The sequence below is a fragment of the Rhinolophus sinicus genome, chromosome 11, assembly GCF_057876585.1.
Source record: "Rhinolophus sinicus isolate RSI-liver-muscle chromosome 11, RSI-T2T, whole genome shotgun sequence".
NCBI classification, from domain to species: Eukaryota; Metazoa; Chordata; class Mammalia; order Chiroptera; family Rhinolophidae; genus Rhinolophus; species Rhinolophus sinicus.
Window position 1 is genome coordinate 12,473,472 of NC_142511.1, and position 13,278 is coordinate 12,486,749.

At 41.5% G+C, this 13,278-nt stretch overlaps 1 protein-coding gene across 4 annotated transcripts in view; it reads left to right on the plus strand.

Moving 5' to 3' along the window:
• Positions 1-13,278, plus strand: part of SMG7 (SMG7 nonsense mediated mRNA decay factor) — a 64,562-nt gene that overhangs the window by 48,450 nt on the left and 2,834 nt on the right. The window contains exons 12-22 of one of the 4 annotated variants that reach the window (XM_019738179.3): positions 508-568; positions 2,993-3,112; positions 4,004-4,292; positions 6,228-6,372; positions 6,859-7,241; positions 7,855-8,226; positions 8,934-9,083; positions 10,776-10,856; positions 11,315-11,474; positions 12,127-12,297; positions 12,418-12,563. In XM_019738179.3, coding sequence (XP_019593738.2) covers positions 508-568; positions 2,993-3,112; positions 4,004-4,292; positions 6,228-6,372; positions 6,859-7,241; positions 7,855-8,226; positions 8,934-9,083; positions 10,776-10,856; positions 11,315-11,474; positions 12,127-12,297; positions 12,418-12,563 — 2,078 coding nt within the window. Of the gene's footprint in view, positions 1-507; positions 569-2,992; positions 3,113-4,003; positions 4,431-6,227; positions 6,373-6,858; positions 7,242-7,854; positions 8,227-8,933; positions 9,084-10,775; positions 10,857-11,314; positions 11,475-12,126; positions 12,298-12,417; positions 12,564-13,278 lie in introns of all 4 variants that reach the window. The other 3 variants (XM_019738104.3, XM_019738346.3, XM_019738273.3) reach the window with 3 other exon arrangements.

The following is a 13,278-nucleotide window of genomic DNA, read 5'->3' on the forward strand; positions in this document are numbered from 1 at the left end:
CACTGAACAGTCTGTACTTGACTCCTTTCTGGTTATTTTTTCCTCCATTAGATCAGTGCTTCTCAAGCATTCATTTACAAATGAATTACCTGGGACCTTGTGAAAATGCAGTTTATGATTCAGGGGGTTTGGGATACTGCCCAAGATCATGCATTTCTTACAAGCTCCCACTGATGGCAATCTTGTTGTTCAGTACTTGGGCATTACTGGGTCTGAGGCTATGAATTTTTGAAACTGCTAGAAAAACAGTCCGTCGTATCCATCCTCCTTGGCACTGAATGGTAGGTGAGTATTAGGATGATGGTTAGAGCCCGAAGGCAACATGCAGGGCTTTGACAGGTATGTTATTTTATCGGGATTCTATAAAGAGCAGAGAACTGGGGGCATCATAGATAGTTTCTTTCTGTATAACAGGTACTCGGTTTTGTTGTTTGTTAGGTGTTAGTGAGCAGTGTTCTGCTGAACAACAGTATTTTAATTAAAGTCCTGATTTCTATCCTTCTCTAGCAACACCACTTCCAGAGGAGTTTGAATTACAAGGATTCTTGGCTTTGAGACCGTCTTTCAGGTGGGTGGCAGCTGAAGGAGGTTTATTTTGTGGGTGGTGGTTGCAGTATTAAAAATTGAACAGGAATCAGGCTCGGGTGTAGAAACACCTTTGGTCTTTCCCAGCTTTGTGTTACTTTGCCAACAGCAACTAATAGTGAAAGTTTTTTGATGTAAAATGGATTTGTGTATGTCATGCCTTTAATTCCTGTGTAATACCAATACTAAGTGCTTTAAAAATAGGGAGTAAAAGAAAGTAAAAGAAAATTGCTTCTTCCAAGTGGTATTTATTCACTTAATTCTACCTTTTATGCTGTTCTTGAAGCTACAGGGAAAGTCTCAGGAATGGGAACCAAGTGTAACCAGAAGGATATTGCTTGACATTTTTCTTACCAGTGACAAGGATAAAGCTATCTGTTTTTCTGATCATTCGCTTTTCCTGCTCTTTCGGAGGAATAGCTTCTTACTCCTTTTCAGGTCGAACCCTTTCATCTGCGTCCTTGATCCCATCCCGTCCTGTCACCTCAAGAACCTTCACCTCGCTCCTTCTGTCCATCTTGCTCTACGTTGTATTAATATTTTCAGTATCTTTTAATTGTTTTTAACAACCAATTACTTTTAGTTTTTTAATTTATTTTTCATAAATTGTATTGGGGAATATTGGGGAACAGTGTGTTTCTTCAGCTCCAAGTCGTTGTCCTTCAGTGTAGTTGTGGAGGGCGCAGCTCAGCTCCAAGTCCAGTCGCCATTTTCAATCTATAGTTGCTGGGGGCACAGCCCACCATCCCATGTGGGAATATGAACCGGCAACCTTGTTGTTGAGAGCTCGTGCTCTAACCAACTGAACCATCCGGCCGCCCCTCAGGAAGCTCAGCTCATTGTCTTCAATCTAGTGGAGGGCGCAGCTCACTGGCCCATGTGGGGATCGAACCGGCAACCCTATTCAGAGCTCGCGCTCTAACCAGCTGAGCCGTCCGGCTGCCCCCCAATTACTTCCCTTTAGCGTAGTATAATAACATTCAAGTATGCCCTCTTCTTGCTAAAAAGTAAAATTCACAACCTCATGTTTCTCTAATGTTGCCCTCTCTTTCTCTCCATCATCAAAAAGAGGAGTGTGGGCTAACCTTACTGACTGCTCCACTCCCAGTTATTTCACAGCCTCCTGCCACGTAAACTCTCAGTGCTCTCCTAGTTACCTAGATTTTACTGACTTCTTTCCAGTTTTCTTCCTATTTAATTTTTTCTCACATTGAGTCTGTTGGTCCCTTTTTTCATGAAACTTTCGTTTTAGCCTATGACACCACTCTTCTTCTACCCTTAGCACTCGGTCTCTTTCATTCTTTTGCACTGTGTGCCTTGGAATATTGGTGTTCTGCGGGGTTCTTGCCCTTCCCTCCCACTCTACATTCTGGCTGGTGATCAAATCCATCCCTTTGTCTTGAGCTTTCATCTCTTGCATAGTTAAGTCCGAAATTTTCAGTTCTGACTTCTTTTGGAGATTTGGACTTACATTTCGAACAATCTGATCTCCCTTATACTTTTTAAATTTTTATGGGACCAGAAATGAGCTTATGTTTTCTTATTTGGTCAGCAAAATATGACCTTTCTGTATTTATCTGTGTGCCATTATCCACCTACACGAACAAGCTAGAAATCTGAGAAACTTTTATTTCTGTTCATCTTTCTCACCAAGTCTTTGTAATTATGTGTCCAAAATGCCTCTTAGGTTCAATTCCTCCCATTTATTTACTCATAATTCAGGCTTTCATCACCATTAACTTGGAGTATGCAAAAGCTTCCTAATCGAGTTCCCTATGGAAAGTCCCTTTTTCTATAGTCCATTGCTACCCTGCTCCCACAGTTACGTTTTTATAGACCTGATGATGCCCCCAGTTGTTCCAGTTCTTTTTTAGCTTGATACCCAAATGCTTGGCTTTTCAGTGTATTTTCTATCACTGTCCAATGCTTGTCTTTTCAACCACAGTTTCCACTTCCACACTCCTCCCCGCCAATACTTACACCTACTCTACATTCACTGTGTCCTATTCTTGAATAGCTCTGTGTTTTTATTCCTCTAAAACTTCATCCATGCTATGCTTAGAACATTTCCTTTTCCTTTTCGCCTTCCCTTACCAACCTGAGGCACTGACCAGTACCTGGCCAACGTCCCGCTGAGGTGGTCACTCTGTGAAATCTTCTCAGAGCTTATCAGTAGGAACTGACCCTCCTTTTTAACTTATAGTCTCTTATTCTTTGCATAGTGTGTTTTCTGCTTTGCTTCATTGGATTTAAAATCTTTGGGAATATAAATTTAGACAAATACAGTCTCAAGTAGCTAACCTGTATGGAAAAATCTGAAGCCATTTCAGTTAATTAGGTGATCTTGATTGCCTGGAAAATAGCTTTAGCAGTTTAATAATCTGTGACTTGCTTATATCAATTTTAGGAACTTGGATTTTTCCAAAGGCCATCAGGGTATTACAGGAGACAAAGAGGGTCAGCAACGACAGATCCGACAGCAGCGCTTGATCTCTGTAGGCAAATGGATCGCTGATAATCAGCCCAGGTATTCCTTATCGGATACACATACACACCCACCTGTGCTTTAGGCTTTGGTATAATGCTATTGATTACAAACTCTGAAGTCAGAATGTTGGTAACAACAAATTATGACCCTGGTGATCATTAGTATACTCTTACATCTTTGTTCTCCCCACTACACTGCCTGTTGTAGAGGAGTTGGCCTTGCCTCCTTGTTTATCGTGAGCTTCTGCTCTAATATATAAACATCTATGTAAATATGAGTTGTGTGCTCATAGTGATTTGTATTGACGGGCCTGGTGGTCAGTTTCAGTTAGGGCAGACCAGGATGTGGCTGGAGACTAAACACGAAGCAGGTGGGGTAGGTGGTGTGGTGGGGAGAGCACAAGTTTGAGTCAGCTAGGTTCAGTTCAGTTTCTGGTTCCGCTGCCGCTTTCCCAGCTGTGGGTCCTTGGGCTCTCGCCTGTTGATTATAAGCTTTCCAACGTTGGTAACTAATTCACACTCATTTTTGTACTGAGGTTCCTGTCATACTATAAGCACTTGAGGGGTTGCCTATGTGAATGTACTTAATACTTAATACCTCTAAGTTTCCATTTTCACAGCTATAAAATAGGAATTACAGATAGCTACTTCAAGGGCCTAATCTAGTGTTTAAAACATGCTCAGTAAATGTAGCTGTAACTACTGGAAAACATTAAAAGGGCATGGGACTGTTGTGACGTTAAGTATGATGATGAGAACCTGAGTTTCTACATAACTACTTTTTGTGTTACTTGAATCCACGTTGTTACATCTGCTTTTTCCAAAATTTTTGGGCTGGGAATTTTAGGCCTATTGGATCCATGCACAATTCGATTGTTACTGTTTTATAGGTTTATGTTTTTCATATATGGATTTATTTTTACTTTTTTAGGCTGATTCAGTGTGAAAATGAGGTAGGGAAATTATTGTTTATCACAGAAATCCCAGAATTAATTCTGGAAGACCCTAGTGAAGCCAAAGAAAACCTCATTCTGCAAGAAACGTCCACGATAGAGTCACTGACTACGGACGGGAACCCAGGACTGAAATCAGTGCTGTCTACGGGCCGAAATCTAAGCACCAACTGTGACACCGGAGAGAAACCCATGGTCACCTTCAAAGAGAACATTAAGCCACGAGAAGTGAACAGAGACCCAGGAAGAAGTTTTCCCCCCAAAGAGGTGAGAAGGGACTATAGCAAAGGAGTAACTGTAACTAAGAATGATGGAAAGAAGGACAACAGCAAGAGGAAAACAGAAACCAAGAAATGCACCTTAGAAAAGTTTCAGGAAACAGGAAAGCAGAATGTGGCAGTGCAGGTAAGCTGTATTTGAACTATAAAGCAGGTAGAGGAAGGCTCCCACAAAAGGCAAGATTTTTCATTCTGTTCCTGAAGCCTGGAGAGTTGGCTGTTCTAGAAGCTTGACTGCATTCTTCGAGGGTTGCTTGGTGAGGTCGTGTAAGAGCTACAGCAGGTGCTGTGTTTCCCCGAAAATAAGACCCAGCCGGATAACCAGCTCTAATGCGTCTTTTGGAGCAAAAATTAATATAAGACCCAGTCTTATTTTACTATAATATTTTACTATATAAGACCGGGTCTTATATAATGTAGACCCGGTCTTATATGAATTTTTACTCCAAAAGACTCATTTAGAGCTAATTTACCAGCTAGGTCTTATTTTCGGGGGAAACATGGTGGTTACTTCATCAACTCTTGGGCGTTGTCATGTGAGTGAAAAGAGTCTCAACCTGTTTGACAGTTCTGTCAGTTCTCTTCAGTTGAAGTGGTTTGAAATGACCAGTGGCAGAGCTGTCAGTTCAGCGAGGACCTATTTTCTTTGGAAGGTATAATCACCATTTGTTAATGCCATAGTGAGAAATTCAGGGTCTTTATAGATCCAGAAGAACCAAGAGTATATTAAGGCTTATACAGTTTTTCTCACTATACAAAAAAAATACATTCTTAGAGAATGATGAGGCTCTTTTCCTTGACATTTAGACCTGTCCCAGCAGTAGCATTATAACACTTCACTGGTACCCTGGCTCATGGAAATTTTTAAAGCAAGAACCCAAGTCTCCTGCTGGGAACAGATAAGCACTGCTCGTTATTTGAGACTTGGGGTTTTTGTTTGTTTGTGACTACATATAAAAGGGTCTTTACTCTGCTGATTTCATTAATACTTACCATTAATGTTTGAGTAAGTGCCTAAGTAGCCATTTGATTTTTTAACACATTTTGGTAAATACATTTGTTTGCAGTAAGCATGAGAAACCCTCCATTTTTGAAGGCTGCTTGTAAATAAACGGTACCTTCAACGTATTTCCCTGACAGGATTTTTATTGGGAAAGGGAGAAATAAGAACATAAGAGTTTCATTTTAAGATTAATAGTAGGGGAGAAACAAAGAGAGAAAGACATGGTAGAAATTGAGAAAAGGCATGAAGAGGGACAGGTGCTGGGCAAAGGCATGGGGAAAACCAAGTGAACTATATAAAGCTGAAGAATTAGTGTCTTAGGGATAAAGAGTTCAGCCTTTCCTGCCTGCTCTACCTCTGTTCTCTACAACTGCTTCTCAACAAGGTCCAGACTGAAAATCAAATCTCCTTCCCTGTCACTCATCCCTCTTAAATCTGCCTGTAGATGATTAAAGAGAGCCTGACAGTGGTCAATATATTGCCACCCTCTACCTCATCCTTAGCTTTCTATAAAAGGTACTTGTTTTCCCTCATTTATGTATGTTATTTAATGAATTAGAGTATAAAGCGCCCTAGGACTCATAACAACTGGTGTAAGATCGATCATAGGCAAGTTTTTTAACCTGTTGGCATCAGGTATCTCATTTGTAAAACAAATGAGCTCCGAGGTCCTTTGCATTTTATGACTTTCATGATTTTGTGAAAGCAAAATACACTAGTAAAACAAAGCATATCTGTCTTTTATTGGACAATTAAATAATTTATTTTTATTTTCCTCTTTTTAATTTAGGTGAATTTAAATATCTTCAGCATATACTTTTTTTGGACATAATGGTATTTTAAATACTTTCTTACAGTTGGTGCTTCTTTCTAATAATATGAGTTCCAGAATTATCATAGTTTTGCTTCTGTTGGTCATAGGTAAAATCCCAGACAGAACTAAGAAAGACTCCAGTGTCTGAAGCCAGGAAAACACCTGTAACTCAAACCCCAAGTCAAGCAAGTAACTCCCAGTTCATCCCCATTCATCACCCTGGAGCCTTCCCTCCTCTTCCCAGCCGGCCGGGTAAGTATGTTTTGTCATTTCTTCTACTTGATGCCATTTGTTTAGGAGTTCCTGTTCATTCATTGAGTAATTTATGCGTTTACCAGACTGATATTACTATACCATAATGTTAAAAGGTAGAGGGAAGTTTTCTTTTCCCTAAAGCTTATGAAATTATTTTTGAGCCATTTCTCTGCAGTTTACGTACAAGTGCATGTTTGTTATCATGAAGGAATTCCCATCACTGAACATGGCATGTAAGAAACCACCTTTAGAACACGCCAGTTGCTTCACTGGATAGAAGTAGCAGCCCGTGGTGTATATTTGTACTTGAAAGGGAGTTAAGGCTTTTCACTTGATCAGTCTTACTTGATGGTTGAGCCCTACCTTTTATAATTTATGAGAAGACCTCTTCCCTACCCTACCCTACCCCCAAATGACTTAGTATTTCTGCCTTTCTTTTGTGAAGTTTCTTAAGAGCTAAATCTGTCTTCTTCTGTTTTGAAGGGTTCCCGCCGCCGGCATATGTTATCCCCCCTCCTGTGGCATTTTCTATGGGCTCAGGTTACACCTTCCCAGCTGGTGTTTCTGTCCCAGGAACCTTTCTTCAGCCTACAGCTCACTCTCCAGCAGGAAACCAGGTGCAAGCTGGGAAACAGTCCCACATTCCTTACAGCCAGCAACGGCCCTCTGGCCCAGGGCCAATGAACCAGGGACCTCAACAACCACAGCCACCTTCCCAGCAACCCCTTACATCTTTACCAGCTCAGCCAACAGCACAGTCTGCAAGCCAGTTGCAGGTTCAAGCTCTAGCTCAGCAACAACAGTCCCCCACAAAAGCCGCGCCAGCTTTGAGGAAAAGCCCTCCTCACCACTCTGGGTTCCAGCAGGTAGGTCATACATGTGTATCGTCCGCTGAAATAGGAGGAGGAGGTTGAAATTGTTCCGTGTTTGGTTAATTCAGTACCAGTTAGGCTTTCACCTACTTGCTTAGACTTGTAATGATCATGGTAATACAGAAGAATTCTTTTTGCTGTTTAGAAAGTTCTGATGTTTTCCTTTCTATTTTTGTAAAGGATAGTAGATCTTAACTACCATTCTTTGAAAAGGATTTTTTGTAAATAATTCTCTCCCATGTGAACATAAACTATAGAAGGGAAATCGAATCATAACCTTGAAGTGTTAAGAAAGAAGTGACACCAGTTTTTAATACTGTCCTCCCCACGGCACTTAAGCAGGGAGGAGACAACACACACATATTCATTCATTTATTCATTAAACCTCTTAAATAATTGAATTGAAAGAGAACATGAGCTCAGTAGCCATTATCTGTTCCCAGAGAGTTCTGTGAATTAAAAAACCTAGAGGATGAAGGAAACTGCCTCATTGCCTAGAGTTTTGTTGATGGTAAACTCTCTCAAGTTCATTCTGTGATACCTGAGTACTGAGCATAAGTACCATTGCATTTTATCCTCGTCTTATTGACAGGCATCTCTTTTTTAGTATCAGCAGGCAGATGCCTCCAAACAACTGTGGAATCCCCCTCAGGTTCAAGGCCCATTAGGGAAAATCATGCCTGTGAAACAGCCCTACTACCTTCAGACCCAAGACCCCATAAAACTGTTCGAGCCGTCATTGCAACCTCCTGTAATGCAGCAGCAGCCTCTAGAGAAAAAAATGAAGCCTTTTCCCATGGAGCCATATAACCATAATCCCTCAGAAGTCAAGGTCCCAGAATTCTACTGGGATTCTTCCTACAGTATGGCTGATAACAGAGCTGTGATGGCCCAGCAAGCAAACATGGACCGCAGGGGCAAGCGGTCTCCCGGAGTCTTCCGTCCAGAGCAGGACCCTGTACCCAGGATGCCATTCGAGGTGTGTGTCTTTCCCATCACCAGGCACGTCTGAGATGGGGGCTGCGTATCTTGACTTTAAGTAGCTGTCTGTAAAGGTCACTGTGACTCATTAGTGCTGTAGAATGCTGCTGAGCCACGGGCTCCTCCTCACACTGGCACAGCACGTTTGATTTGGGGGAGTGGAAGAATTCTGGAACTGGTTTTGAACTGTGATGGTCTGGCAGAGAAATCAGATGCAGAAGTCTCTAACACCGCATGTTAGAGAATTCTGAGGCAAAGATCCCCTCCCTTGGGCTGAATCATCTCAGTTTAAAAGTAGGTTTAAACAGTTTGCTTTTCGAGAACGACCAGTTATCTTTGGTACTGGAGTTCCCCTCCCTTGCCCTTTTTATTCAGGAGAAGCAGGTATATGTTTGTAACTTTAAAAAGAGCTGTTTCTCTGCTAGCACAAGATACGCTCATCACCACTCTCTTGTGTTGTTTTACTCACTAAACACATAAACCTTGTATATTCTGCTCTGTCGGTATTTTTGCTTTGTGTTGTCTTGATCTTTCCCTGCCATTGTCCTTGTGTCGCTTTGCTCTGTGTTTCAGAGGTGTTTCCTCTTTGCATAATACTGTCTCACTGTTAATTACTTCTTCCTCTGGACTGCATTGCCTTCATCCCCCTAATCATGTGCTTTGTCACCCCTTACTGCATCTCACTGTGATCCTTTCTGTCACTAGGACCCCAAGGGCTCCCCTCTGCTTCCTCCGGACCTGTTAAAGAGTCTGGCTGCCTTGGAGGAAGAGGAAGAGCTGATTTTTTCTAACCCTCCTGATCTTTACCCAGCTCTGCTGGGGCCTCTCGCCTCTCTTCCTGGAAGAAGCCTCTTTGTATGTATTTGACATAATTCTTCTTGCTCTAACCCCAGCTCCTTTTCTGAGCTTATATAGTATTTGGAACAGGTAATTCCTTCTTTTGGGGGTTTTTCCTTCTTTACAGAATTGTAAAACTTATCTCCCGAAGGACAGCTAACCTTCAAATGGTAGTAGATCATGGCAAAACATTTCTGACTCCCTAGTTCCCCCAAATCTTAGAGTCATAGCTTGGTTATAAGTGTTACCCAGAAAGCCTCCTGCAGGACTGGTCACACACAGGATGTGATGCTGGCAAATTAGCTTTTCATGTGGCACTTCCATCTGGACCCAGGAATTTCAAGTGTCATTTAATTTTATTTAGGAACAGTGAGATTTTTTCCTCTTGTACTCAAGTTATGACATGAAATAATGTTCTAGATTTTTTACTGACATTATTGAACTCTTTTCTGTTTGATTAACTGAGAGCCCTGATCTAAATTAAGAGCTAGAATTATAAATAGAATGAGTAAAAATGAAGAGGATTCTATTGCTAAAATGGTGTTGGGGTGCCATAAATGAGTGAATATAGAGATAAATAACTAGAATGACACAAAATAAAGTCTAAGAACTGATTACTGGTGGCTTTTAAAAATATTCTTCTAGTCTAGAACCTAGTCTGCACGTCAAAGGATGTCACCCTGTATGGTTGTCAGTGTTTATATTTTACTAAGATGAGGGAGTATAAGAAAAATGTATACTGTAAGGTTTTTTCTTCCTCCCTTCACTCCATCGTAATAAAATGGAAAATAGTTCTGAGTTTTAACTTTCTTGCTGTTTCTTCCCCATAAACCCGAGGCAAGAAAACATTTACGTATAAGATTAAAATGCATTGATTTTAGTATTAGGGAAACAAAAGCTTAATGGTACTCAGACAGAAGTTTCCCTGGCCCTTGAGGCCCCCTTAAGAATTTGCCTTGGTGAGTGGCCATAGAGAGCTACCACTTTTCCCCCCAAGTTAGCAGAAATAAAGATCCCCTAAACACTGAAACAGTTGTAGTGCCCTGGCAGCACCTCGGGCCCAGCTGCTCAGCTGCTGCCTGTGTTTGCCGGCCTGGCTGGGGAGCCTGGGGAGTGTCTCTGTCCAGCTGTGTCCTAATCCCTTAGTTCCTGTCGCGCTTCCCCTTCCTGTATTTAACAGTGTTAAAGATACAGTGTGTGTGCAAAAGTGCCTTGCGTGTAGTAGGTATTTAATAAGTGCTTTGCTGATCAACTACTCACTGACAACATCAGAGATTCAGCTTTTTCAAGCCATTAATGTCACGGTTTTAAAAACTTGGGGAGAAAACAGTGCCAGATCAGTTCAGCGTCTTGTTTTGAGAGCATTTGAAATGTAACTATTGGCAAGGGAATTTCTGAGGTTCATGCCTAGTAAACACTCAGAACTGCCGTTTGCCAGGGTCTCTGGTGCCTGCCAGGGTCTCTGTGCTAGATTCGAGGTACTGATCAAGGAGGAGGGCTCTGTCCCACGTGTCCGTGGCCATGGCACTTAGCTGGTGTCATGGTGTTAACAGATTTGAAATTCACATCTTTTAAGTCTTACCTTGTACACAATGGGTGAGTACAAGTATGCTTAAAGTGTAGTCACTTACTCTGGGTGTATAGTATCTTAAGATGAATAGAAAATGGAAGGCATAATTTAACTCCCTTTTTTTTCCCGGGACTGTGAAGAAATCCTTATTGGAGAAGCCCTCCGAGCTCATGTCACATTCATCCTCTTTCCTGTCACTCACCGGATTCTCTCTCAATCAGGTGAGTAAACAGTGAAGGGTCCTGCTTTGTGTTTTCATTGTAGGCTCATCTTTTCTTTCTGTTCTATTTAAGTACACCTGTTTTTCTCTTTCCTTTCTCACTCATGTACTGGCGTCTCCTGGATATTTGATTTTATCCCCTCTCCCTCTGATTGGGTACACGAGAGACTTGTATAAGTTTGAACCCTTTAACTTCTCATTAATAGTGAAATGCTTAGGCCTCTGTTCAGCCAAATAAATTATTTAAACTTTTTAACCTGGGTGGTTTACATTGACGGAGCCAAATTAATGAGTAAGGGAAAATGAATTTAACAGGAAAACTGAAAACAAAAGCCTTCGAAAGTTTGTCTTGGTAAGAAAAGCTTCAGGTGTTCCAAGCATCCGTGAACATGAGCGTAGCATTTTCTTAAATCGTTTTTCTTGGAGTGTGTCTATAACTTGGGTGTCGTTGTCTTTCAGGAAAGATACCCCAATAGCAGTGTGTTCAATGAGGTATATGGGAAAAACCTGACAACCAACTCCAAAGCCGAACTTAGTCCTTCAATGGCCCCCCAGGAAACATCACTGTACTCCCTCTTTGAGGGGACTCCGTGGTCTCCATCACTTCCTGCCAGTTCAGGTATTGACTAGTCTTTAAATTATAGACCCTGCGCTCCCATTGATTAAGAGTTACTATGATTTTGTAATTATAAATATATTAGGTGTTTGTTTGTTTTTTAAGTAACTTAGAAGGAAAATAGAAAAAAGGCCTGATGAGGCAGTTTACATAACAGATGCCACTAGAAAAGCTTTTTCACATCCTCAGTAAACCATCAGAATTGTAAGGCAGAAAAATACGGATTCTATTTTAAGGTTTTCAGCTGTTTTTTAGTTTTGTTTGTATTTATTGTTCGCAAGAAAAGTTGCACTTTTTAAAATAGAGATTTTTTTTCAGCCCTATTTTATACATGGCGTCTGATCTAATAGTATTAAGGTTTAGCAATTCTATTTCTGACAAAGACCTTACCTGAAACAGGCGTGCCACATTATTGCGTGCCCTAGACAAAATTGTCTACTGTTTTGTTTTGTTCTAGGGCAAGGAGTATGCCTTAGATGTGTGCGATGAAACACACGTGTGCATCTGGCAGACTCCCTTTTGGGCCCTTATTTCGCCTTTTCTCCTAAGTTCTGTGATTATTTTTAGTAGAATTGAAGTGCTACAGGAAACTTTAGTTTTTGGTATGTTTGTGAAACATCTTGTCTATTCAGTGCCCTATTTTTCTGTTTAATAGATCATTCAACACCAGCCAGCCAATCGCCTCATTCCTCTAACCCAAGCAGCTTGCCAAGCTCTCCTCCAACCCACAACCATAATTCTGTTCCATTCTCCAATTTTGGACCCATTGGGACTCCAGATAACAGGGATAGGAGAGCTGCAGATCGGTGGAAAACTGATAAGCCAGGTGAGGTCCAGACTTCACTGCCTCGCAGGAGTGACACCACTTACTCTGTCTTTCCCCGGCTTTCGGCATTTGGCAGTGAAGGAACGTCTTGAATTCTTCTCATCTCTTTTCATCCCTTAGCCATGGGTGGGTTTGGCATTGATTATCTCTCGGCGACATCATCCTCTGAGAGCAGTTGGCATCAGACCAGCACTCCAAGTGGCACCTGGACAGGCCATGGCCCCTCCATGGAGGATTCCTCTGCTGTCCTCATGGAAAGCCTAAAGGTGAGTGGGCTTCAGGAACAAGAACCACAGAGATGTCTCCGCTTTCGTTTACATAAAGAGCTAGGCCTGCTCCCAAGCACATCGGTATCTAGCAAAGTTCTAGAAACATAGCTTGCCTTACATGATTCTTGAATGGGATTTTCTTTTCTTTTTTTTTTTTTTTTAATTTGTGAATTCACTTAGTGATAAAGCAGTATCTTCAGGGGAATAGAAACGCAGAGGCCTTAGTTGCGTTCTAAGGTTAAGAAAATTATGATTCATCGTGGCATGTTTGATTTCAGCCTTCTCTGAGCAAGTAAAAGAAGGGTATCTAATTTTTAAAAATGTTTTGTTTGCCTAAAACCTTTAGTGTAAATACTTCGTGGTCCTTTATGGAGCTGAGTTATTTATTTATTTATTTGTTTGTTTGTTTGTTTTTAATTTTTTGTTGGGGAACAGTATGTTTCTCCAGGGCCCATCAGCTCCAAGTCATTGTCCTTCAGGCTAGTTGTGGAGGGCGCAGCTCAGCTCCAAGTCCAGTCTCCATTTTCAGTCTTTAGCTACAGGGGGTGCAGCCCACCACCCCATGCGGGAATTAAACCAGCAACCTTGTTAAGAGCTCGCACTCTAACCAACTGAGCCAACCGGCCTCCCTGGAGCTGAGTTTTACTAAAAAGACTTTTCTGGTGTAAAGTGGTCTTTAATGGGAACTAACTAGTATCGACGACAGTCTTAT